At 40.1% G+C, this 27,150-nt stretch overlaps 2 protein-coding genes across 4 annotated transcripts; both read left to right on the forward strand.

Annotated features, from left to right (window-relative positions):
• Positions 1 to 774: 774 nt before the first annotated feature.
• LOC124870363 (vang-like protein 2) lies at positions 775 to 25,533 on the forward strand. Of its 2 annotated transcripts, none has more exons than XM_047369006.1 (8): positions 775 to 866; positions 11,589 to 11,962; positions 14,123 to 14,246; positions 14,940 to 15,547; positions 16,656 to 16,789; positions 16,964 to 17,099; positions 19,930 to 20,173; positions 22,867 to 25,533. In XM_047369006.1, the coding sequence occupies exons 2-8, from the start codon at positions 11,892 to 11,894 to the stop codon at positions 23,125 to 23,127; spliced, it is 1,578 nt and encodes a 525-aa protein (XP_047224962.1). In that variant the 5' UTR covers positions 775 to 866; positions 11,589 to 11,891; the 3' UTR covers positions 23,128 to 25,533. The 2 variants fall into 2 exon arrangements, with proteins under 2 accessions (XP_047224962.1, XP_047224963.1); XM_047369007.1 differs by lacking the exon at positions 775 to 866 and adding an exon at positions 888 to 1,427.
• A 173-nt stretch (positions 25,534 to 25,706) lies between these two features.
• Positions 25,707 to 27,150, forward strand: LOC124870364 (high affinity immunoglobulin epsilon receptor subunit gamma-like). 2 transcript variants are annotated; one of them, XM_047369009.1, is made up of 5 exons: positions 25,707 to 25,864; positions 25,999 to 26,096; positions 26,256 to 26,294; positions 26,665 to 26,691; positions 26,921 to 27,150. In XM_047369009.1, exons 2-5 carry the CDS (start codon positions 26,004 to 26,006, stop codon positions 26,984 to 26,986), a joined length of 225 nt encoding a protein of 74 aa, XP_047224965.1. In that variant the 5' UTR covers positions 25,707 to 25,864; positions 25,999 to 26,003; the 3' UTR covers positions 26,987 to 27,150. The 2 variants fall into 2 exon arrangements, with proteins under 2 accessions (XP_047224965.1, XP_047224964.1); XM_047369008.1 differs by having other exon boundaries at positions 25,713 to 25,864; positions 26,662 to 26,691.

Genomic DNA, 27,150 nt, shown 5'->3' on the forward strand with positions numbered 1-27,150 from the left:
TAAGTGAATAAATAAAAATCTTATTTCTTAAATTCATATTAAACAATAATGCTCATATGGCCAATGGGATTGATTCCCCCTTGCTTTGAGGGATAGAAATATAAATTAATAAGTATATACTTTATAAAAGTAAGTAAATAATGCTGTTCTTTAGAAATTACCAAGCATATGATTGGCTCATTTACATAAATTTCTTTACTTTGAAGTTGGTGCTCTCTTAAATTTATATTTAAAAAGAATGCATTTTAGATTTTCTGGCTGAATAGTATGCATGCAAGCTTAAGTAAATAAATGTTGCTCCTTTCTTAAAATAATTTTAAAAAATGTGCATGCATGCAAGTATAGTAAATAATAATAAATGTTGCTGTTCTGTGCATACATGCATAAGTACGTAAGTAATTAAATAAAGCTGTTCTCTGAAGCTGGACCTCTCCATTATTAAAATATTCTTTTCTGGCCAATTTACATGCATGTAAAGCTGGTTCTTTTAACTTCATATTTCAAAAAATGATTATGGATATAAGATAAAACGACCAATGTGAATGCACATATTGCACTGAGTATTGGTCATTTGGACCCTCTTCTTGACATCCCCTTGGTGGCACCACTGCCTAAAACATTACTTTATGCCGAGATTAAATTTATTTTGTGACGTTAAACTACACATTCCTTTCGAATGAGTCCCAACACAGGGATGTAATGTGTTATGGCTGATCAGCATCGTTTCCTGGGCCCTGTTTGTCCCCTGCGGGGGGAAACCAGAGGAGGAGCCAATCCGGAGCAGAGGCGGGGCCCACGGTGCTTCGGTTCACTGGAGAGAAAGTGGAAAGTGGGGAAAAAATACCTGAATGGACGAGCTGGAATAAGTAAGTAGTATTTGTATTTTTTCTTGTTGTGGAAAAAGTGCGGAGAGGTTCCGTGGATGCGTGCGCCTGGGTTCGGTGTTTACTCGGAGGGGAAACGAGGAGGATTGTGTGGCGCTGGAGATCTCCGGTTTCACCCCCACAAACAATAGTCTGGAGGACGCGATGGTCGCCTTTTCTCCAGAACCACAGGGAAGTTTAGGATCCTCACCGGCCCCTATTGTTCTGGGGGAGGCCACGTAGCTCTGCGTGCTGATTCTAACCCAGCAGAGGACGGGATCTGGGTTTATTAGGACCGGAACGAGGATGCGCCTGGAGGGAATGAGCGCGTCCGCTCTGGTTGTAGGCCGACGGGTTTGAATTTTCCTCCAGCGCGTCCATTCATTTCCAGAGGGCGTCCCGTTCTGGACTCAGGGAAAGAAAGGGACCGAGCATTTGGATCAGTCGGCTTCAGGACGCCACCAAAGGGGCCTAGAGGAGTGCTCTATTGTCCCTCCTTTCCCCCTCATTTTATAGCTCCCACAACTCTTTATACTGACCTTAATTCGGCTGGTGGTCTTCATAGTAAGTTCTCCCTTTGTGCATGTGGACCATTGCTGAATTATTGATGCAGGTTAGAGGAGCTAAATGCCCCCAGAAACCTTATTATTCTGCTTCTTTCTATCTTTTTTTTATTTTTTATTCTGAGGCTGAAATTTAAAGTGAAACAGGATAATGGTGCTGCTGCAGAGAAACAGGCCCAGCTTCAGCGAGGCAGTCAAATACTCCCTGGATTTATACAAGTCTTCATTTCACAGAGGCAAATAAATACAGACAAAAATTAAAGTCAGTCCTGTGCGGATGTTTCAGGAATTAAACGGGACGTTAACAGATATCCAGAATCATTTTATTGAGGCTTGAAATATCAATAAAAATGTTATTTAGAAAAATGGAAGACGAGAGATGTCTTTTAATGTTCATTATTTTGTCCAACTAAAAGCATTAAAGGCCTTAAATGCCAGTCTACATGCAAATCTAAAGTTAGTCTTAGGTTTGCTATTTATTTTTTACTATTTCTAAACTATAACTTATATATGAATTTATATATATATATATTTGAATCCGAAGTCTGTAGTCGATCAAATTTAAAAATAATTGGTATATAATTCATTCAAAGAAACGAATATTAAAGCAAATATTAAGAAATATTTTGTTTTTTGGAGGGATAACTAAACTTACTCATCTATTTATACTAAAAGTTGAAAATCGGTGTGCTTTTAGGGCAGTTTTCACAGTTTTTAATCTCTGACAGCAAATGGAGTTGTATATGAAATCTGTCAGCCATCATGAATTACTGACACTGTTTCTTGAGGCAATGTTTTCATTTATCTATTTTATCATTTTTCTGTACCACAAATCCATTTTTCTGAACCTCCGTTGCAGGACGAGTTGCCGTGAAAATCTGTTTCACTTAATTAGGAATTCTGTGGTAAATCATGGTGGCACAATCCCTTGTAAAAGTATTCATTCCCCTTGAACTCTTTCATATTTGGTCACATTTCAACCACTCACTTCAATGTATTGTGCTGGGATTTTATGGGTCAACTTAACACTAAGTAGTTGTGAAGTGGAAGAAAGACGATGCATGCCAACATTTTTACTAATGAAGAAAATAAGTGTGCCACACATTTGTGTTCAGCTCTTCTGCGACACAACCATCTGTTATTGCAAATACAGCTGAAGTGTTTTAGACTCTACCATCTTTGTCTGTTCTTTGTAAAGTAGCTCAAACTCATTCAGATTAAATAGAAAGCGTCTGTGAAAGTATTACCACTGATTCTCAATTAGATTTAGGTCTGGACTTTGACTTTGCCATCCTAACACATGAATATGCTTTAAACCGTTCCACCGTAGCTCTAGTTGTAATGTTCACGGTCGCTGTTCTGCTGGAAGGTGAACCTCGGCCCCCTGTCTCTAGTCTTTTTCTTTAAGGTTTTCTTTCAAGATTTTCCTGGATTTTGTTTCATCCATCTTTCCATCAACTCTGATCAGTTTCCTTGCCTCTGCTAAAGAAGAGGGTCCCCACAGCATGATGCTGCCACCACCGTGTTTTACATTGGTATTGGTTTGTTCTGGAAGATGCCAGTTTTTCTTCACACAAAAACCTTTATTTTGGTCTAAGAGCATCTTCTTCCACAGGTTTGCTGTCTCCCACTTATGCCAAACTACAGACTATTATGGCTTTCTCAAAACAACCTTTCTTCTTCCCAGTCCTCCATAATGGCTGGATTGTTCTGTCAACAGATTTTACCATCTGAGCTGTGAATCTCTGCGGCTCCTCCAGAGTCCACCATGGATCTCATGGCTGGTTTTCTGGGTAATGATCTGCTTGTCTGGTCTGCAAGTCTAGATGGACTGCCATGTGTTGGCAGATTTGAATCTGCAGCATTCTTTTTTTCAGATGATGGACTGAACAGTGCTCAATGAGATGTTCAAAGCTTAATATAATGTTTTATAACCTAATCCTGCTTCAAACTTCTCCACAACCTTCTCCCTGACCTGTGTTCCTTGGCCTTCATGATGCTGTTTGTTCACTAATGTTCTCTAACAAACTTCTGGGGCCTTCACAGAAGAGCTGGATTTATTCTGAGATTGAATAATACAAAATTGGACTATATTTACTAATTAGGTGACTTCTGAAAGGCAGTTGGTTGCACTGGGTTTTACTTAGAGGTATGAGAGTAAAGGGGGCTAAATACAAATGAATTGCACACTAAATGTTTATTTGTAAACCAGTTTAAAAACTTTGGATCCTCTTGCTTGAACTTTACAATTATGTCCTACTTTATGTTGGTTCATTATATAAAATCTGATTACTTTTGCAAAGCACTTTAAGTGTAAAATCTAGTGGATCTAAATGGAACCAAATGTCTTTATAGAATAACAATCAGAGTAGCCTTGGTCTTTGGTCTTGGTCTACCCTAAACCACATCTACCTCAGCTCTCTGAGCCACTTCCTGTCTGTCTCTGCAATAATTTAGTGGGAAATGTATTGGGGCACTTTTAAAACGAGACACCCATGTGGAATAAATCTCACCGTGGGAGTTTTTGACACTCAGCAGCACACCTGTTGAAGTTTTCTAAACCTGTAAGCTTTAAAGCGGACAGCAGCAGTTACCCAGTTTATCTCTCTTTCACTGATGTTGTCCCAGGCGAGCGTGGGTGGTGGTCGATAATCTGGGTGTGTGTCCCTGCTGCCACGCTGATGAGCCTCTTCCTCTGATGGAGCCTGGGTGTGTGTACACGCTTATTTTCACAGTTGGCTGCCGAGCGGGGCCAGTCACTTCAGAGATGTGCCGGCTTGCTGTTCCTCCCTGACAGCTGCTGTCGCCGTGCCCCCAGCTTCCAATGTTTGATGACAGCTTGATTTCTTTTTGCCTTTGGGGACAGAAGGAGGCAGTAATAATGCATCTGTTTAAGTGGAATGCACAAGTGCTGAGCTACGTATTTATGTTAACAAAAAGTACTTGATTTTTCTACTATGGAGTCTTAACAGCTTCTATAGTGATTTATATAAAAGATTTTCTGCTTTGCTCAATAATGCTTGAGAATGATGCTCATTTGTTGGTCATGTCTGACATTAAGTAGATCAAATGTGGTGCTAATGATATACAGTCACACCTAAAATTATTCAATCTCCACTTCAAGTTTGGTTTATTTGCGAAATGGTCAAACTAGGAGCTGTTTGCCGAAAAACAAAACGGGATCAATTTAAACAGTTCAATACAACTAACCATTACTAGTGGTTTCTCCAAATTCAACATAATGTAACACTTTTTTTTAAAAAGATATTTTTTCAGCACTAGTGGCCTTTATTTTTGACAGTAGAGGGGGAGACATTCAGTAAATGTCGCCGGGTCCGGGACTCGAACCAGGGACAGCCGCTTCGAGGACTGTAGCCTCTGTACGTGGTCGCGCTTAACCCCTACACCACCAGCACCACCATAATGTAACACTTTTGATAACTAATGCCGTCTCCAAATTATTCCAAATCGTCCTGACAGGCCTCTTGAGTACCTATTGGAGCACCTTTTGCTGTTATGACATGTATGACAGAACAGGATTCTGGTAGCATTCCTGAAAGATCTTAGCCAACCACTAGTGGGCAAAAGCCTCCAATTCACTAATATCCTTGGGTTTGCAAGATGTAACAGTTTTTTAAAAATCCAGCTAGAGATTTCCAATAAGGACTTGTTCTGAAGCCAACCCTTGGTGGACCTTGGGGTAGAGCTGGGCAATATGGATAAACAAAATCCCATTATTTTTTTTACTGTATTGAACCTTTTGTGATTATTATCACAATATGGTTTCAAATTAAGAGTCTACTTTCTAACATCTGCTTCAATAAAAACTTAAAAAACTTTTATGAGCTTTATTTTCAAATGTTTTTTATAAAATAAACACTTTGTTCCCTTAAAATTTGCAGAACCTTATGGATTAATAATGACACTTTCTCAACTAATGGTGTATTTATGGACAAATCCCATTTGCAGTACTGTTAAAAAGTGCAAATATGTTTGAGTAACCAGAAAATAATGCAAATCAAGTTTATACTGCTGTTTGCGATCTCTTTTGCACCTTCTAAAAATGCTTCAATAATTGGTGGCCCCAGGTACCGACTGTTATGACACATCCATTGTCTGTTTTATTACATTTTAAAACGTATATTTATTATAGTTTCTGTTTCAAAAGAAATTATTGGAATTGTTTATTGACCAGCACTACTTTGAGGCATGTTTGGGATAATTGTTCAGCTGGGAAGCCAGAGCCTTACTGTAGAAAGGGTAATCTTTCCAGGATCATTGCTCCACAGAACAAAATCTCAAAACCTTTTGGGCTTAATTATATAACTATGAGCAAATCAGAACCAACTTTTCTTCGGCTTTTGGGCCAGTGGTGGAGTTCAGGAGTCCATATTGTAGAGGCCTTGCATAGAAAATGTTCTTGCCTTGTTTTTGTAACCCATAATATGTTCTCTCAGGTGATTGCAAATTGGCAAGGGCATCTTAATTACTAAGTTAGCCAGATAAAATCATGCTAACTGCAGATGAACAAAGCTTTGCAAGTGGTGGAGTAAACACCCACTAATTTAACAATAGTTTTTAAGTAAACATGCTTATGGTACAGAGTATTTTACCTTTTCCCTTATTTATAGCACTTGGTTTATAAATTTGCTAATTGTAGTTAAGCTAGTTAATAAGGGCTATCTGTTCGGGTTGCTAGCCTGCAGTCAGCTGCTTTACAGGCATGGCATTATCTTAATAAAAGTGATTCAGAAATGGCCTTTCAGAAGTTTTTGCATCCTGACTCAACAGTTAATGGAGGAACAGCACTGTTACTTTTTTGATCCATACAGGTGGAGAAAACTCTGGTAACATGTCATGATAGAGGCAATCAACTGTAGAAACACTAGAATGAAAACATAACTTTTGAACAGTAGCTCACCTTGATACCACAAATTGGCCCATTATTAGATGTAGCGTTTGGGGAGTTCTTGTTAGATTCTCTGTCTCAGCTGTTAATTTAGGGGAAAAACTGAAATAGAAGTTGGTATAAGGGGAAATTTTGAAAAGTTTCTATCTTTTTAACATTGAGATCTGTTTTCAGATAGTGTTGCGCTCCTCTGTTTACACTGTACGCGGTGCTGAAATGACTTTGCAGATCCTTTGGTCTGAGCCATAAAGCTGTTCAGCTATGTCACTGAGTGGGCCGGAAGCCCACTGTGGTCGATGTTTAATCTGGGACCACACACACAGATCACTGCACCGACTTACTGCTGGCCGCTGAATCCACTCCAGATTCTTACACAGGAGAAAAGCTCAGCTGAACTGTGAAGGCACAACTCTGTTTGGCTAACGGTGTTTACGCAGGAATAATGTCCGAGGTGGTCAAAAGAAGTAAAACACTGTGTTGAAGAGGGAAAAACTACATGCAGCAACAGGTTTATGTTTTTCTGAACATACTGCTGCGTTCAGACCAACCTGTAGGCTAAGGATAAACTTGATGTAACAGCTTTAAGTCTAATAGAGGAGTCCTGGTGAGTTCCTTTAACTGGGCGAAAGGACAGATGGATGAATAGGAAACCTTATACTTCCCACCAGTGGACCACACCTTTTGTAGATCAAGTGTTGTGTCATATTCTCACTTACAGGCTTCTAGAAAGCAAAGCAAGGTGGCAGACAGTTGAATTCAGAAGTAACAAGGGAATTCACAATGTAAAAGCATGTAACTCGGCTTATTTGAAGACCAAGCTAAATATGTGGATGCATTCTTTTAACTGCTTTAATTTACAGCCCTTTAACATTTCTGGTTCAAATAATATATTTCTGTTTTTGTTTCTTCCAACCAGTTTCTTTTGTTGAGTTCTGCCTTTGTTACTTTTGAGAGCATGTAAGCTGGAGACAGGCTCCAGTTACAAAGACAGACCCTTCTGCTGAGCCTTCTGTAGCATCTGTGGCTCGTTAAAGTGAACATCGGGTCAAATGTGGATGTTGTGACGCAACGTTTACAAGAAATGGGTTTTATTCCCCTTAAAAAAGCAGCGATAACAGACGTCGGACGAGCTCAGTGAATAACAAATGTGTCAGGTTGTCTATTTAAAGACAGTTTCACTCGTTGAACATGTTTATTGGAAGCAGGTTAAACGTATTTTTTGAATTTCAGTTTGTTTATCAAGCTATCAGGATGTTTTCTTTAAAGCATATTTTAATGGAAAAAAGCAGTTGCTGTTCGATTTGATTTGCTAATTATTTTTTTCATCCACCCCAGCTTATCAGTCCATTCTCCTTTGTGTTGGTTGTAGGGTTTGTGTCTATAGCTCTTCTACAATAAGAGGATTTCTGGGAAATGTCAGACCAACTGTAACTAAATTAGTATTTATAATATAATTAAGGCAACCAGAAGCAAATATGGATTTTGAGATTTTATCTAATGGCGTCTAGCAGACATCAGTAAGCAGCCAATGCGTTTTCTGTTATCAGTTATGCAAGTTTTATTTTGAACAAATGCATCCTTTGTGTTGTTTTGTAGATTGCATTTATTATTAATTCAAGCTTTCCTGAATGTCACATTGTTGTTATAAGATTAATTATAATGTACTGCATCTAACATTAGGGCTGACATTACTGGTTCATGATTCCTGAAAAGATCACCCAGAAATGTGTTCTTCCTTTCTATAGATGAATTTAGATGTTATTTTTGGTATTTATTTTCTTTCTACATTTTTCCATTAGATGGCATAATTTAAGCATTGTCCAATAACCCTTAGGCCTGTCCACCCTAGTCTAAGTCGTAACCCAGATTACTGACCATCTCTCTAGCAACTGTCTTACCTTAAATACCAACAAGACCGAGATATCTGGAATTAAAACCAAGAATCAGTCAGGTTCTTCTTTCCTTCTCTCCAGTAATTAAAGTCTCTGTGCATTATTTGAATTTTTATTTGTGATGACTTGAATGTTAAATTTCCATCTTATTTACATAATATTTCTAAATTGTGTCACACGATCTCATCTGCCGAATTTTATAAAAGGATTCCTGCATAAATTGTAAAGTGTGTTCATAGTTGTTGTATCTCTTACTCTTAACACTGGCTTCAAGTAGGGTTTAGGATCTGTTTTATGAACCAAATTAACTTAAATAATCTCCAGAACTTCAGTTCCAGACTCAGAATTTGTTTGTAACTCTTCAACCAACAAAATGTCCGCAGGCTACACTTATCTACCTTTGACTATTTAATGCAGGAATTTCAGATGTTTACTGGTAAATATGCTGCTGGAATAACACTGACATTACATCTTCATGCTCTTCTGTAATTATTACCTAACTATTATTTTCACCAGTCTGTTGGATAAACATTAATCCCGGACATGGATGTTATTTGAGCCAATTTTTCTGCCTCTTCAAGACAACCTTTCAGCTGAGCTTCCTTTTAATTTAAAAGGTTTGTACATTTAATTTGTTGTCCGTTGTAAATTATGTAGGTTCTCAGTGATTCATGAGTTTTCTCCAGGAATCACCAGTGTATTTATGTCTTTTCTGGGAAACCTGACTGAAATATGACCTTTCATGTGAAGCTGTGCTCAGTTTAGCAAGGGTAGAAATGTTTAACTGTCCTAAAGTGATTCAAAGCAAAGCAGAGGTTGACACTTGGCTTTCTTACACATAGTTTTTCTGTGTAAAGTCTCTTAGTCATAATCCAAAAGTCAGGATGCCCTCCATTATTGTGACAATCAAAGTAGCTTTCAGTCTGATGCAGATATATTGTTTTCACATTCTTTGCCTCTAATCTCCTTTAAAAGCACAACATGACTCCGCTCCTTCCTCAGCCATTATTGGAGATAAAAGCTGATCATTACACTCGAGGAGAAGTCTGTTACTCATTTGAGTTTTGCGGTTAGGAATAAACATGGTGTTGAGGTTTTGCCCAGTGCTTCAGGGCTTCAGAACCGTCTCCAGCCTGGTGATGGATTCCAGTCTCGGATGAGGGAATTTGCCCTTTTAATGGAAGACTGGGAAACCTACAGGAATCCCACAGACAGATTTGTACGTTATTTGGTTGGCAATGTAGCGAGATTAAAGACAGCGAGACTGATGGAAGGGAGAAACCTCACGGAACGTAACCAGGACTTTGTGTGAAAAGGATCGCAGCTAATGACCCAGTCCATTTTTCACAGAGGCCAATCAGAGCCGGCGAGCCACGCCTTCCCCATCTCAATTAACCACCATTTTACTGCCCGACATTCGTCATGCCAGCACGTTTATTTCGGAGACCTTCCTCCAGTGTGGAGAGCGGACTGACAGAGGCCAGCGTGAGGTCAGGTCTCCACGGCAACTGTCAGCCTCCGCCTCTTCATCTGAGCACCCTGTTTCATTCCCATGGCAGCGGAGAGGCCCCATTTCCCAGGGGACGAGGGGCGTGAGGGAGGGAATGTGAGCCAGGGCGAGGGTGGGAGAGGGCAAACAAGTTTAGTGCAAACACCGTAATCCAATATGACCGCCATTGTGCCGCAGCTAACACAGGCTGAAGCTCACGTCTTGGAGAGGAGATACAGTGGTGTAATGATTAACCTCAGCAGAGACCTGGAAGACTGGATCTGAGCTCTCATGGAGAAACCAGAACCTGGGTTCAGGAGTTAATGGGTGTAAGCAACCATGGAGCATACAGGGCTCAGTCCGCCAGGGTGAGACCTCTGATTCCCGCTGTGGATAATAAACACAGAGTCTTTAAAGGGTCATTAAACATCAGAGCTGCAAAATAAAACTGAACTACTGTCCTGAAATCTGATATTAACGTCAAAGCCTTTCACCTTTTGGAATTACTGGTTTAAATATTTACATTTTCAGATATATTTTTTAGAATTTTTCTCCTATGCCGACAAGTTAGAATTATGAATTTAACTAGTTTTACAACTAAAAACTGGTTCCTTTAAGACAGGCAATGATTCGATTGGTGTGTAACACTTTTAAAGTTGTTATGGGTGATATTTGTTTTCCTCATATGCTATGGAGTTTTACATTTTGAAAACTTTAGTAAACAGTTTAAAGAAGATTGAGCACAAAACATAATTACAAAATACAGTTTTGTTTTATGCTCCATTGTTGTCTCCATTTTAATCATTTAAGTCCTTTAATTAATGGATCCGTTTATTTATTTTTTTGCTTTTAATTTGTTACTTTTTTGTTTTCTTTCTTTATGGCTTTTTCTCTCTTTGCAAATATGTTTTTTGTCTTTTATTATTTTCTTATGTTTAATGTGATTTCTTGGGCAAGAGGCCTTTATTGCAAGTAATCAGACCGGAAATGGGCAGAGAGAGGAGTCAGGAACCCTGGACCTGCTTAATCCATACTTGTTTATTTTCCTTTAATTTCATTTTTCATTATCATTCAAATAAAATAAAAATATAAGAAATATTTGAATTAAAGCTTAACATTTGTTTCAAACAAGCAAGGATTTTAGTTGGTAAAGCTTTTGAAAGTTAATCATTGGTTATTCCCTCTGTATACATTTATTTTAATGTGTTCATATGTTTTAAGCATCTAAGTAAACGGGTAAATAAAAAGGAGAATCAACACAAAGTTACTGAGACATGTGAAAACCTTTTCTTCTTGTTGCCTTTGTTTTCGTTTTTTCTCTATTTAGTTTCTTTGATACTTTCTGACTTTGTACATTTTTTATTTGTTTCTTTTTTGTGACTTTCTTTTTGTCATTTTTGTTTTGTTTAATTTTTCACTCCTGTTTCTTTTTTTCTTTTCTTTTTACCTAAAATTCATATACGAATACCACACTTTAGTTTTAGATTTTGCTGTAATTTAAGATTTTGAATCACTAAACACATTTTTTATGAAAACAGTGGAAGAACATGGAATCAGACTCTCTGCGTTGTAGGAAAAGGACTAACACCTGGTTATGTATTAAAACTCTTAATTCTTGCTATATGAACACAATGATTTCGAGCAGTTGGGTCTAGTCTAGCTCTGGCAGCATGAATGTAAATGTGGAGAGGTCGGGGAAAACAAGCTGTCAACATTAATCTTAATGAAGGCAGAAAGTTCTCTGAAAATTAGAAGGTGCTCGTTTTTTAGTTAGGTCCATCTGGTTTTTCTTAAACATTCATTATACATCGTTTAACCACACGATCCAAATCCTATCAAGTTTTAATCTTGCCTCTTTTTCCTGTTTTTCAGATCTCAACTACTTCATCTCTCCCCCCGCTGTGACGCTCCTACCCATCATCCTCTCCCAATCCCTCTTCCTCCTCTCTGCAGCCTCCCCCCTGCTCTCCCACCTGCCCCCTTCTCTGTCCCCCATCGTCATCAGCCTCCAAGATAGATTCCCTCAGGAGCAAGGTTGATCTGCTCAAGCTGCCTCTGGCCCTGTCCACCAAGTCCATCTCCGAGCGCAAAAGCCAGCTGGGAGGAGCCGGCGAGCGGCGCAGCACGGGTGGAGGAGGCGGGGCTCGTACAGCCCGCTCACCGCCGACCCGAGACATGGACAACGAGTCGCAGTACTCGGGCTACTCATACAAGTCGTCTCATTCCCGAAGCTCCCGAAAGCACAGGTCGTTAACATCAAGAATTAGTTGATGCATACTCGATATATGTTCATGTGCACATGTTCAGTCCTTCTTATCAAATTTAAGACAACGACCACCAGAAATAGCAACTTGGTTTTTAAAGCAAAAGAGATTTCAATGGTAATTATATAAAAAGACCAATATTTAAGGCATTTAGATCCAACTATAAATCTTAAATTGATTGATATAATTTAGGGATGAATTGGAGACAAAATGATTTTGGACCAGAAGATGTTTTTACAATACTCATGAGATCTACTAACATTAAAAAGCTGTTAAACGTTAAAAACATTAACATTAAAACACTAAAAAGAGTGTAAAAACACTGCACAGTTTTAAAACTACATACTGCAATGTAAAGGTGAGGAATGATGGTCCAACATTTGATGTGTATTCAATTTCCCTCTTCAGATGGATAAAACCAGGTGTAGTTTTATAGTTCAAGCTGGTTTTTGGAAAAAGATCAACTAGTAATTCCAACTTTTTTTTATCTAACCACAAGGTAAATCAGAAGAATAAATGGTATTTACATTCTAACACACGTAAGCCATCCACACCTTTAATCTTAAGTAATTAATGGTTACCTGAAGGAGAAATTGTGCAGCCACAATCAGTTTGCATCAGAAAGTCAGGAAACAGCATATAAGAATAATGTAGCGGAAAAAGCTGTTTTTCCCGATCATTTACACCTAAAGGTGAGAGGTTTAGTTGCCGTAAAGAATACTTCAGGATGGTCCAATGCAGTGGTTCTCAGTCCTGGTCCTCAGGGCCCACTGTCCTGCATGTTTTAGGCGTTTTCTCTGTTGCCATAGACCTGGCCCATTATACCAACTTTATTGATAAAGTGCTTTAAAACAACCACAGCTGAAACAAACATGGAGGACATTGGAACCTGAGGACATAATTGAGAACAATTGGTCTAAAGTCTCATCCTGATGAGTGTGCTGCAGAATAGTGATTGTGCCAGTGCAGAGCTTGCTCAACAATGGCAGCGGGTGGGTGGTTCTGAGCACACAGTCAGTCAAAAGCCCTTTGGAAAATGTCCTTGTGGTGAGATCATCAGAAAAGCCACATCTCTTAACTAAATGAAGCGCAGACAAATGTTAAAAAGAAATAACAAGGATAGACAGCAGAAGGCATGGGCCGGTTACAATTTTCAAGAAATATACCGGAGTTTTAAAACATTACGGTTCATAAGCAACAATAATTTTCCGCCATGTCGTTCCTGAAGTTTAAAGTTCTTTTAATGAGATGCCAGAGAGAGTTTTGGAGTGACCAGAGTTTTTTTCTGACTGTATAGTGACCGCTGCCCCTCCCCCACACATTGCTGCACACTGCTGGTAAGCTGGCTGTTGAAGGCTATTAAGCATTTATTTAACTTACAAGCAAGACAAAAATGTTAGTTTGGAAATATTTCCAGTCAGTTATAAGGTGGAGACTTGTGTAATTTTATAAAGAGCAGAACGGCAAAAAAGTACAATATTCTGCACAATTTGCAAATTTAAATTTAGCTGATGCTTAGGCTACATTTCAGCTTAAGCACATATAAAAATCTATTTATTGATCAATAAATGTCACACAGACCGGCTCATATGTGATATAGTCCTTGTATGAGGTTGCTTCTTATCCAAAAGAGAGGCTTTACTACCATTTATGCACAAAAACATTTCTTTGAACAAAAAAGTGGCTTCAAAACACCTTCCAAGAGCAACTTCATCCGGCCATCCAGGAACAATTTGGTGATCTGTGCATTTCTCACCATGATGGAGCACTATGTTAAAGCAAAACTGAAAACACTGAATTTTTCTGGGCCTGTGAGTTGAAATTCTGTAGTCAGCTCTGAAAAGCAGGATAATAAAAAGAATCCAACAAACTAGAATCATTTCCAATCACTATTAAGAAAATAACCGGGTCTACATCAGTCAGGATTTGGCCCAGACTTTGATATCCATAATGTCAGAGGGGATTAAAGACACTCTAAAGAAGAGGGGTCAACAGTGGAAATTTGATGTATTTGATATTAAAACAAATCTGTTTTTGTTTCCTGGCAGAGACATTATGATGCAGTCGAGGCAAAGAAAAAGAGAAAACTCATTACTGAGAACTTGGCTTCTCTGTTAATCTTTGTGTGTTTTTGGACTTCAGGGACCGAAGGGACCGGCACCGCTCCAAGAGCAGAGACAGCAGCAGCCGTGGAGACAAATCAGTCACCATCCAGACGCCTGGAGAGCCGCTGCTAGATGCAGAGTCGACCCGAGGAGATGACAGGGTCAGCCTCGCTCTTGGTTTTCATTGATCTGTTTTAAAATCTCTACATCAGTAGAGTTAATGTTCAACCACAGAAAATATTCATGCCAGTTAATCCTGTATTTCTAGCCTGGATAGATGCTTACCTGATGTTTACCCAGTTACACTGCAGTCTTATCTACCTCTCAGGGAAACTGTGACCACGCAGCTGTCTGCCTTTATAACAAAGACTTGTTGACAGATTTCGTCAAAGTGGTCTGCAGGAGTGGGCTCTTGAACTCCATCAGCAGCTGAATTATGTTTTGTTGCAGCAGGCAGTCATTTGGTTTCAGTCCCTGTCAGCAGGAACGAAGCAGGTGTTGACATTTGTCCAAGATAACCTCTAAACAAAGAAGACAAATTACTTTTGAGTGTAGAGGTATCTTTCTAGTGGGGGATGGAGGTCCTAACCAACACTGTTAATAGCAAAAGATATTTAAGGCTTCATTGCCTTTCTTTTTGACAAAAAATAAATATGGACATTAATTATCTTAATTACATATCTTGGATTTGGGGTCTTCAGCTATAAATAAAAAAAATGTCTCTAATTTTATTTATTTATTTAATGCCTCATGAGTCAAATTGTCCTCCTGAAAGATTAGGTTCGGCCCTCAAACGCCATTCAAAAATAGTACAAAATTTGGCCCAAAAAGATGGCTCTGTTCTTATCATGCAGGATGATAACTGGGGAGAGACCACCACTGTCGTCACAGGCACTTCCGAGCACAGCATCTCAAACGAGGACCTCACACGAGTCACCAAAGATTTGGAGGAGTCAACACCGTTGGAGTGCAAACGCTTCATCGGCCCGGCGCTCGGAGGCTGCCTGAGCTTCTTCGCTCTGGTCACGCCTCTAGCCTTCCTCATCCTCCCGCAGGTCCTGTGGCGAGACGCCCTCGAGCCCTGTGGGACTCCCTGCGAAGGCCTTTACGTCTCTCTCGCCTTCAAGCTTCTGGTCCTGCTCATCTCCTCCTGGGCGCTGTTCCTCCGCCCGCCCCGAGCCACCATCCCACGTTTCTTTGTCTTCCGCTGCCTACTGATGGTGCTGGTGTTCCTGTTCGTGGCGTCGTACTGGCTCTTCTACGGTGTTCGGGTGCTGGAGCCCAGAGAGAGGGACTACAGGGGGATTGTGGAGTATGCCGCCTCACTGGTTGACGCCCTGCTCTTCATCCAGTACCTGGCTCTGGTGCTGCTCGAGGTCCGACACCTGCAGCCGGCTTTTTGCCTTAAGGTGGTCCGGAGTACGGATGGAGCCAGCAAGTTTTACAACGTGGGTCATCTTAGGTGAGTGACTGGTGCTGGAAACTTTTTCACAATATGACTTGCTCAGAAGTGGTCCTTTTTTTTGTTCCATTTTTCATCATATTTATAAAAATTTCCCATGTTGTCAAGATGCTTGGTTTTTAGGTTAAGTAAGATGCTGTGCAAGTTTGCAACCCTCGTTATTTTTATATTGCTTCCAAGTAACCAGATTTTCTTCGACATTTTTGTAGAATGCACTGGCGTGGAATGGAAATGTAGCCTGAACATGTTTTCACCGAGAAATTAAGAAAGCCCCTATTTTAGTGGGGCTGCACGGTGGCGCAGTTGGTAGCACTGTTGCCTTGCAACAAGAAGGTCCTAGGTTCGATTCCTGTCCAGGGGTCTTTCTGCATGGAGTTTGCATGTTCTCCCCATGCATGCGTGGGTTCTCACCGGGTACTCCGGCTTCCTCCCACAGTCCAAAGACATGCCTGTTAGGTTAATTGGTCACTCTAAATTGCCCTTAGGGGTATGAATGTGTGTGTGCGTGCATGGTTGTTTGTGTGTTGCCCTACGATGGACTGGCGACCTGTCCAGGGTGTACCCTGCCTCTCGCCCATAGACTGCTGGAGATAGGCACCAGCTCCCCCGCGACCCACTATGGAATAAGCGGTAGAAAAATGACTGTCCTCCCCAATTTATTCGCAAGGTTTTTCATCTTGAAATAATTACAACGCCTAAGGTTGTCATTTTTACATCTGAAACCCGTGAAAATATCAAAACATTTCACAGAACCTGGATGTTAGAATTAAGTCTGTGCCACTTCAGCAGTTTACAGCATACAGATTGTTTAGTCTAAATGTATTTTAAGGTTTTAGGACATTCCAGGGTTGAAGATGGAATCCAGGAAACACTTTCAGCCTCAGATGGTTTATTTTTCTATCATTTTCTGCCCCAGAACAGAAACCTTCACCTCTCTGATCTTGATAATAATGTTTTATCTTAATGTTGCTTTGGAATGGGCTGTAATTACACTTTTTGTTTATTTCATGAAATGATGTACAAATACATTTACAAGCAATTGCTTATATAAGTGTCTAGAATCTAGCAGTGGATACTTGACCGGTTCTGTCCTCTGATTTGTTTGTAGCATCCAGCGAGCTGCGGTCTGGGTGTTGGACCGGTATTACAGCGACTTCTCCGTCTACAACCCTGCTGTGGTCAACCTTCCGAAGTCCATCCTGTCTAAGAAGATGACAGGGTTCAAGGTTTACTCCCTGGATGGTGAGTGATTTGGCACCCTATCATCAACCCTCTAAGATCACTTTTACCTCAAACTCCTTATGATTATTCCACAGAGGACGTTATTCCCCTTTTGTTCTTGCTTGGGTATGAACATTAGATGAAAACCTGTCGTGCAAACCGCTAAATCCTCCCTCTGCATGTGTCGTCTTGCAGAAAGCTCCACCAATAACTCCACGGGCCAATCGAGGGCCATGATCGCAGCGGCTGCCAGGAGGAGGGACAACTCCCACAACGAGTATTACTACGAGGAGGCGGAGATGGAGCGCAGGATCCGCAAGCGCAAAGCCAGGTCAGATACAGTTGGTGGATTGTGTCGAGGCAATAATCCACTGCGGCGTGAAACCTGAGAACTGGACCAGAATCTATTCTTCTGTTTCTTTATTGCTGTTCAGAGTAAACAGGCATGTAGTGACGAGAGAGCAATCATGAAGGCTGCTGGGGATATCATTAGTTCTTTCCATCATATAAACTCTGACAACCTGACTTAAGCCTTCATTTGAATGAGTCACGGTAGACCTGTTCTCACATGTTCTGGTTGGTCTGCTGTTTTCATTAGGGAAAAGCCTGATTAATTGGCAGTCTGCCGCCTCGGAGCAGCAGTCCTGAATGATGAGCTTATTCTTCATTTTTCATGCAGACTGTTTATTTAGAGCCAAGGTATTGTTTTCAGAGGAACACATAGTTTCAGTTTTGCTTACCTCAGTTGAACTGTTTACCATGTACAGGTCCTTCTCAAAATATTAGCATATTGTGATAAAGTTCATTATTTTCCATAATGTAATGATGAAAATTTAACATTCATATATTTTAGATACATTGCACACTAACTGAAATATTTCAGGTCTTTTATTGTCTTAATACGGATGATTTTAGCATACAGCTCATGAAAACCCAAAATTCCTATCTCATAAAATTAGCATATCATTAAAAGGGTCTCTAAACGAGCTATGAACCTAATCATCTGAATCAACGAGTTAACTCTAAACACCTGCAAAAGATTCCTGAGGCCTTTAAAACTCCCAGCCTGGTTCATCACTCAAAACCCCAATCATGGGTAAGACTGCCGACCTGACTGCTGTCCAGAAGGCCACTATTGACACCCTCAAGCAAGAGGGTAAGACACAGAAAGAAATTTCTGAACGAATAGGCTGTTCCCAGAGTGCTGTATCAAGGCACCTCAGTGGGAAGTCTGTGGGAAGGAAAAAGTGTGGCAGAAAACGCTGCACAACGAGAAGAGGTGACCGGACCCTGAGGAAGATTGTGGAGAAGGGCCGATTCCAGACCTTGGGGGACCTGCGGAAGCAGTGGACTGAGTCTGGAGTAGAAACATCCAGAGCCACCGTGCACAGGCGTGTGCAGGAAATGGGCTATAGGTGCCGCATTCCCCAGGTCAAGCCACTTTTGAACCAGAAACAGCAGCAGAAGCGCCTGACCTGGGCTACAGAGAAGCAGCACTGGACTGTTGCTCAGTGGTCCAAAGTACTTTTTTCAGATGAAAGCAAATTCTGCATGTCATTCGGAAATCAAGGTGCCAGAGTCTGGAGGAAGACTGGGGAGAAGGAAATACCAAAATGCCAGAAGTCCAGTGTCAAGTACCCACAGTCAGTGATGGTCTGGGGTGCCGTGTCAGCTGCTGGTGTTGGTCCACTGTGTTTTATCAAGGGCAGGGTCAATGCAGCTAGCTATCAGGAGATTTTGGAGCACTTCATGCTTCCATCTGCTGAAAAGCTTTATGGAGATGAAGATTTCATTTTTCAGCACGACCTGGCACCTGCTCACAGTGCCAAAACCACTGGTAAATGGTTTATTGACCATGGTATCACTGTGCTCAATTGGCCTGCCAACTCTCCTGACCTGAACCCCATAGAGAATCTGTGGGATATTGTGAAGAAAACGTTGAGAGACTCAAGACCCAACACTCTGGATGAGCTAAAGGCCGCTATCGAAGCATCCTGGGCCTCCATAAGACCTCAGCAGTGCCACAGGCAGATTGCCTCCATGCCACGCCGCATTGAAGCAGTCATTTCTGCCAAAGGATTCCCGACCAAGTATTGAGTGCATAACTGTACATGATTATTTGAAAGTTGAAGTTTTTTGTATTAAAAACACTTTTCTTTTATTGGTCGGATGAAATATGCAAATTTTGTGAGATAGGAATTTTGGATTTTCATGAGCTGTATGCCAAAATCATCCGTATTAAGACAATAAAAGACCTGAAATATTTCAGTTAGTGTGCAATGAATCTAAAATATATGAATGTTAAATTTTCATCATGACATTATGGAAAATAATGAACTTTATCACAATATGCTAATATTTTGAGAAGGACCCGTATAGCCTGGTTTCACAACCTGATATTTGTCATTGAATGTAATAGAATGTAATACCCCACTGAAATAGGTAGAAATAACTGTTGGTCGGACACTCCAGTCGCTGCAATGACCCTAAACATACAACCAGGGCTACAATAAAACGGTTTACAATCATTATTCACGTTAGAATGGCCCAGTCAAAGTTCACACCCAAATCCAACTGTGACAAAACTTGATAACCGATGTGCACAGATGCTCTCCATCCAATCAGACTGAGCTTGAGCTAGAGCTATTTTGCCAAGAACAAATGGGAAAATGCCCCTATATAGCTGAGAACTGCAGCAGGAGGTGGTTCTATAAAACATTATCTCATGAGGACTGAACACACATGCACATCACATTTTCCTGATTTTTATTTGGCAATAAAAATCTAAAATTATCAAATTACTTTGCATTGTTATTTACTGAAATGTTCAAGAATGTTATAGGAACTGGTAAAAGCCTGGGATTTTGAAAGGAAACTGAGAAGCTATAATTCTCATCTCCCTAATGACAAATCCTTTCATTTTTCAATGTGAGATATTAACTATTCATAATGACTTCATACAATCTCATTAAATTTTTTTTCCTTTACCTTAACCATCTTACATAAGCACTTTACCCTCCAGAAATGCTGTATTAAATGCTCAATGTTCCTTCATTTTTATTTATTCATTATATTAGATGTCAAGGTGTTGTCATGCTAAACTGCTTGCCACCTGCCTGGTGTTTTTGAACTCTTTTTTTTTTTTTTTTGTTCTGATTCAGGCTGGTTGTAGCTGTAGAAGAGGCCTTCACGCACATCAAGCGTCTCCACGACGACGAGGTGGCTTCGTCTCCCAAACACCCCAGAGAGGTGATGGACCCTAGGGAAGCTGCCCAGGCGATCTTCGCCCCAATGGCCCGGGCCATGCAGAAGTACCTGAGGACCACACGGCAGCAGGCCTTCCACAGCATGGAGAGCATCCTCACACACCTGCAGTTCTGCATCACTCACAACATGGCGCCCAAGGTGAGTTTCAAATGTTTCCATTGGACCACTTGCTTTGCAACACAAACAGATTTTACAGCTGGTGTTAAGTTATGTGGAAGTCTTTGACTGAAGAAGTTCATCACCTGTTATCAATCCGCTTATACTCTAAACATTAACTATTTGAGGCAACCTGATGGAGTATTTTATTTTACATGGTTTCAATGCAGCTAGACTTGCTTGCAAATGTTTGTGGTCTTGATCAGTTCTCCAGTCTCTCTAAATGTCTTTCAAAGATTTTCTTTGGACTTTGGGTGCTTTTTCAGTCCTGTCTTCAGAGAAATTTATTTGTCACAGCACAACAGCAAACCTACAAGCAATAATCATAGCTGCAGCCAAGAGGTCCATGGTAACTGTGGAGGAGATGCAGAAATCTGCAGCTCAGGTGGAAGAATGTGACCAAACCGTCTCGTCTTTACTGAAGAGTGTTAAGATGAAAGACGGCGAAAAAAAGAAGAAGTCATGTAAGAGAAAGAAGATCTTCTGGTCAGATGAGACCAAAACTAAACTTTTTGGCCTATGTGCAAGATGCTGCGTGTGGGTAAAAAACAACTAACAGTGCACATCACCCTGGCATCAAGACACAATTTGTTCAGAAATATTTGTTAAACCTTCGAAAGAAATACCAAAGATAACAGTTTAACAGACAGAAAATAGTGTTTTTAGCAAGAATGAGGTGTTTCCTAAAAAGCTGTTAACTGAGAACCTGACTGAGAGTAGATGATCCTTTGAGGGATGACGCATCTCCAAGGTCTTGAAACCGTGTTTTTGTTGAATATTTCTCCCATTTCCTTAATATGTTGTTTTCATTTAATGTTCATCTACTTTGTTTGCCCTCCTCATCCCGCTTGCCTTGTTTCACGGCACAATGTCTCGTCATATTAAGATATGAGGCCTCGATTGAAAATGCCCCAAACCAAAAGAAAGAACGTCAGGGCTTCAGGAAGTTTGGAAAACTGTAGATCAAGACCACTTTAAATGATTAATGAGGAAACTGGCTGTTTGGAAGCGAAATCATTAAAAATTATTTACAAACACAACTCATGTTTTTCTATTATTATATGCATGAAGTACATGGTGCTCAATACTATTGCCTCTTTCTTTCAGCTTATAAATGCTAAGATTAATAAAATAATCTATAAAAAATTAAAGCATGATCAAATTAAGTGAAACACGTTCAATAATTACAAATAAGATATTAAATAAAATCGTGCTAAAAATAAATAAGAGACTTCAAAGCACCATAAATAACCCACAGTATCTGCACTTATTTATGTGGCTCGCAGTAGGCTGAACCTGGTCTCTGCTTGTCACACTGAAGCATCCCAGGCCTTTTCCCCACAGCAGATAACAACACAGATCATGTACTGGTAAATAAATTATACCTTACCACTTACAGCTAATAGGTAATATACTTATTATAGGCATGTAAAAAAAAGGTGAAAAGGGCATTAAATTACATGCCATAGTTTTTGCAAACTTTTGAACATTTTTTTATTTGCCAAGCATTGTATACAACCAGAACAGCCACTGAAGCTCATCGAAAGCAGTACGTTCACAAGATGATTGCATGGTTTTATTTATTTTAGTTAACTTTAGAGGAAAAGCATTTGGGATTTTTAATTTCTTGAGGTTAGTCTTCTTTAAATCAAAATTGGTCCCTGCATTCCTGGATGTAAAGTTCAGCAACATGTTCATGAGATAGTGATCACTTATGTTTTGTTTTTGTTGGCCTTTATCATCTCAACTGTTAACAAGGTTCTTACACTGTCTCTAATTTGATTTCCATATTTTCCAAGTCTGAATAAGTGTAAAAAAACAAGATTTAGGAAAAATGTTTGTGTTTCCAGATATTATTCCCTATTCCATTATATAGATGTTGTCTTTCCTTCCATACTTCCTTCTTTGTGTCTTTCCTCTCTCCTCTACTTTCTCCTCTCGTATCCATCCTTCCTACGTCACTCTCTCTCCCATGTCCGTCTTTCTTTTCATTCCTTGCTTTCTTCTTCATGTACGTTTTTCTCTGCCTCCTTCCTTGTGTTATTTCCCTCTTCACTCATTCATCCCCTGCTTTCCTTCCTCTGTTCCTTGTGCCCTTACTTCTGTCCTCTTTGTGTCTTTCCCTCCTCCCTTTTGCTCTTTCTACCTTCTTGGTGTCCTGCCTTCATTCCTTCCTCCCTTCCTTTCTTGTTTCCTACCTCCCTTGCTTCTGTCTCTTTCTTTCCTTTTCTTGCCTCCATTCCTTCCTTGTGTTATTCATTCTTTCCTTGCATCCTTTTTTCATTCATGTGTCCTTCCTTCCTTTTCTTTTTGTCTTTAGTTTTTTCAGTCAGTCAGTCATTTTCTACCGCTTATTCCATAGTGGGTCAGGTTAGTTTTTTCCTTCTCTCCAATTTTTTGGGTTTTTGCTGGTCCCGTACATGAACCCTCCCTGCTGTACACATATTTACCATAAATTCATAGTGAATGTTTGTATTTTGTATTTTATAAGGAAAGTTGGGGATTAAGGAGGCTGGGAAAAGCATCAGACGTTAACGTTCAGATTTATTAGTGCTGGAATGTTCCTCCTGATTAAAAATATTCACCATACTCCATCAGCAGATGAATCAATATTAAATATGTGTTTCCTTCCTGATTAACCTCCAACACTATCTTTCTCTCTGCATCTCTGTCAGGCTTTCCTGGAGCGATACCTGACCCCAGGCCCCACCATGCAGTACCAGCAGCAGAGTGGCAGGGGGCGCCAGTGGACTTTGGTAAGCGAGGAGCCCGTCACCTCGGGCCTTCGGCAGGGTCTGGTCTTCTCCCTGCGGCGCCTGGACTTCTCTCTGGTCGTCACAGTAACACCGCTTCCTTTCCTGCGGCTCGGGGAGGAGTTCATCGACCCAAAGAGCCACAAGTTCGTCATGCGGCTGCAGTCGGAGACCTCGGTGTGAAAGCAGCAGATGAATCTTTTTTTTTTTTTTTCTGTTATCCTGCAGCTCGCTCCTCTTGGATGTGACAGGACACTTTATTGTCATCCAATTATACTCCCCCTCTTCTATGACGGAAACCAATCAAAGGGAGGAGCGCAGCTTCTCTGATCATCAAACTGTGATTGGCTCTATGATTGTTCCAAAATAAGCGGATGCCTTTTGGCCACCAGTGTTTTCTTTTTCAAAATGTTTGTCTCTTGTTTTGCTTTGACCAATGAACTCCAGTGGTGTGATGACACATCACACGAACACAAGAGGAAGGAAGAGATTATGTCACATCCTGTCTCTCTCTATCTGCATCTCTCTGGTGGTGATGTTTCCTCTGTCACCACATGGACCTGCTTTTATATGAGAGCAAGTGGCTTTTATTGTTTTAACCTACAGAATGTAGCATTCATTATGTGCTGTGAGTTGATGTCTGTCTTTGGCCTTTTAAAAATGTCACTACTTGGATCAGTTTAAGCGCAGAGACGGGACATTTTCAGCTGGCATTAACATGCAATGTTGCAGCTAATTTGGATGCACAAGTCTGACGAATTTTCTCAGTGCCAACAAATCTAGTGAGATGAACTGGGAATACCCAAATCTATTAACAGTTAAAGCTTAAACATGGTACAAAATGTAATTTGCTACGCATTGCTCTGACAAATGGTTATTTTAAGCTGATGAGTATCAATTCTAAGTATTTTTGGCGGTAGGATTCTGAGGTGAACCCTGCCAAAAATAAACCGAACCCTCTGACTCAGTGCATCTTTATCTCTTTGAGGGTAAATGTGTGTAATTTAAGTTGTTAAATTACCTGTTTTTGGCCATAATAAGCTCATTTTGGACAATATGACACATAAACGGTTTCCTCAGGCTTGTCCTTTAACGCACACTCAAGATGGCCTTGATGCTCGACTGTCAGCAGGATTTTATTGGCAGAGTCATTGGAGAAAAATGCACAAAGCTTCTGCAGGCTTTGCGATTTTATTAGCATAAGAATAAAAATCAGGGTCCCTCTCTGCTCTTCAACAATATTTGGCCACAGGCTCCCTGATACTAATCTAAGCCCCTAAAAAAAGAAGAATAAGTTTGATTTAACAATTAAATGTGGTTTGTCTTAATGGTTTACAGTTAGGTTTAGTGGTCAGGTCTTCACAGCAAGTGTTACAGAGCACACGTGAATCAGAACAGTCCGGAGAACCAGAGTGCCTGCAGCTAGGTGCTGCCTGCAGCTTTGCCTGAGCCTTCAGCAGGACACTTGTTGTAACAACCATTCCTGGTTCCCCGCCCTCAGATTGAGTCCTGTTACTGTCATTGCGTATGTCCTAAAAAGCTATTCTTAAGAGCTAAACTTATTCAGTTATGATGCAAACAGGAGTTCAGGCCTGATTCAGAGGAAAAGCTAATTCTGGGCAGGGTTTTTTGAAGGTATTTTGGCTATTTAAAAGGAAAAAACAACTGATAATTGACAGGTTTACCAGTCAATTATCAGTTTAGTAATGTTTTACCAAATTTAATGTTCAGAGATGCTAAAATTGACCTTTTAGAAACTTGATATTACTTTTTTCAACATTTTATCCATAATGTCGGATCCTCAACTAACCAAAAAATAATAATAAAGTATAAATTCAGGAAGATTAGGAAGACGCAACACTGATTTAACAGATCATTTGAAGCAAACACACAAACATTAAGTGTGTGAATCTTTTATTAAAAAGTCTCCAGCAAAGATTTCAGTTTTCCGAAATGGTTTAGCTTATCTAGCGGGTATCAATAGTTTTTTATTTTTATTTTTCTAAAAAAGTGGAAACTACTGGTTTTTTTTTTTCTCAGTGTAGTTCCAGTTGTAAGTGTAAGTCTACGACCTTACAATAGATAAATGTCCCAAACCAGACGTGCGATTGTAACTCCTCTGATCACCTCCTCGCCTTGTGCCGCTTCAGTCGGACCTTTACTCTGCCTTCTCTCTGCAGACGTGGAAGATCTGCAGGAGGCTGCTCTTTCTGCAGATGCCGACACTCCAACTGTTCAGCCACAGTCCAACTCTTTGCCTTTTCTGTCAAGTTTTCGAATTAAGCAAAAAAAAAAACGTCTCATATAAACTCTTAAGTTTCATATGAGCAATCCTGATTTTGTTTTTTTAAGAAAAGCATGAAAATAGTTATTTTGGGCTCAAATTTTTTATTTTGAAAACTAACTTTTGTATCATTTTGAGGTGCCTAAGTTATGATGCAATTTTCTGAATGATTTTACTTAAATGCAAAAAGAAATAAGTGACTTGTAAAGGACAAAAAATGTAGCTTTATGTTTTCATTTTTTGGTAACAGTAGATGGTAAAGTGTTTTAGACCTTTTTCTATTATTAAACCATTTATTCCTAATACATCCTGTCCTTGTCACCTGTTTCTGAGCTGTTTGGGTCATATTGTTCAACCTCAGCAGCTTCTGATCTTCTGAGTCCTGCTGCAGAAAAAGTGTCCTCAGGAATTTAACCTTAAAGAGAAGTTGAGAGCTTTTTACAAAGAGTTTTAGGAGAAGCGTCTGTGAGTGGAAGATGGCTGATGTGGTAGGCGTGTGGTTTCACAGCTTCAAAAACGGACAGAGAGCCCTTCACTTCCTGTTCTCAGTCGCTCCTTGAGGCTCTTCAGACGCTTCGACGTTTCTGACTGCCGACAAAGGGAGCGAACAAAGCCGTTCCTTCGCTGCCTCCTCTGGTGAGTTCCAACCCTGTGTTGATCCATCCCATGTTCATCTTCTGCTCGAATGTAAAGTTTCACATCAGGAGTTGTTTATATGCTGATGATGGTAGATGATGGTGACTGACGTGGTGAGTTTTGTGTGTGAACAGCTGGAATGACGTTTGCACACATGAACGTTTGTTACATCCTGGATGGGGTTCTGATCCTGTACGGCATCATTCTCACCATCTTGTACTGCAGGCTGAGGGTAAGACATGAAAATGGGACGTCAAAAAATCTGTTTCACATTTATACAGTGTAATGGGGAAGTTTCACTGCAAGAATCCTTTAGTTAAAAAAGGAAGCTGATTTTGCTTTATTTTTGTTTAAAATCTATAATTCCTCTTTCTGTTTTCATTTTTTACAGATGCGTCCCTCCAACAAAGCTTCTTCCAGTCACCCTGAGGTAAAAAAATAAAGCTGCATGTGTTTTCGTGTAGAAAAAATTGGGGTGGCATATTTTCAATGTGATTTCCCAGCTTTGGCGTACTTTTGTGGTATTTTGTGCTCGAAGTGTCGTCATTCTTCAAAGCCGACCTCATTAAATCATTTCCTGTAAGCTCAAGTTGACCACCGCATTATTTATTTTCACACCGGTGGCTCTGCTGTCAGATCCTGCTTCCTGCTGCTGTTTTCATGCATCTTAAACTTTTCAGTTTAAATGAAAATGCACTTCTGTGTCCTCCAAAGAGGGGATATCTAGCAATGTAGCACATTTATTTCAGAATGATGGCACCTAAGTCCTGCTGATGATCTCTGTTTCTATCCCTCAGAAGCAGCCCACAAGTGGAGGCATCTATGAGGTGAGACTTCTCATTTTAATGCTTAAAAAGACTTTAAAAAAAGGCACGAAGGAAAAGTGACAGCCTATTGTACAGTGGAGGGTAAAAGCCCTATTTTTTCTTTTAGTTTTTGTAGAATAAAGCAGCAGGCTGTCACTCTTTTACACTGACTAGTTGTAGGAAACTCACTGAAAGCTGTTTTCACCTTTGCGTCAGTATGTTTTTCAGTGCATATGTTTGTGCCCTGCAGGGTCTGACATCCCGCACTGCTGACACCTACGAGACTATCAAAATGGACAAAAAGACCATCGTGTGACCTGCATAAGGATGCTGAGCAGAAAAATGTAGCTTTATACTCTCATTATATTAACTTTTTTTCCCTGTTTTCCTTTTGTAAAATATTTTTCCTTTATTTTGTTTCTACACAAAATGATAAAACCTATAAATTTAACAAGTTACCAATAAAGCAGTGTCAGTGTT

Source organism: Girardinichthys multiradiatus, chromosome 6, assembly GCF_021462225.1.
Source record: "Girardinichthys multiradiatus isolate DD_20200921_A chromosome 6, DD_fGirMul_XY1, whole genome shotgun sequence".
NCBI classification, from domain to species: domain Eukaryota; kingdom Metazoa; phylum Chordata; class Actinopteri; order Cyprinodontiformes; family Goodeidae; genus Girardinichthys; species Girardinichthys multiradiatus.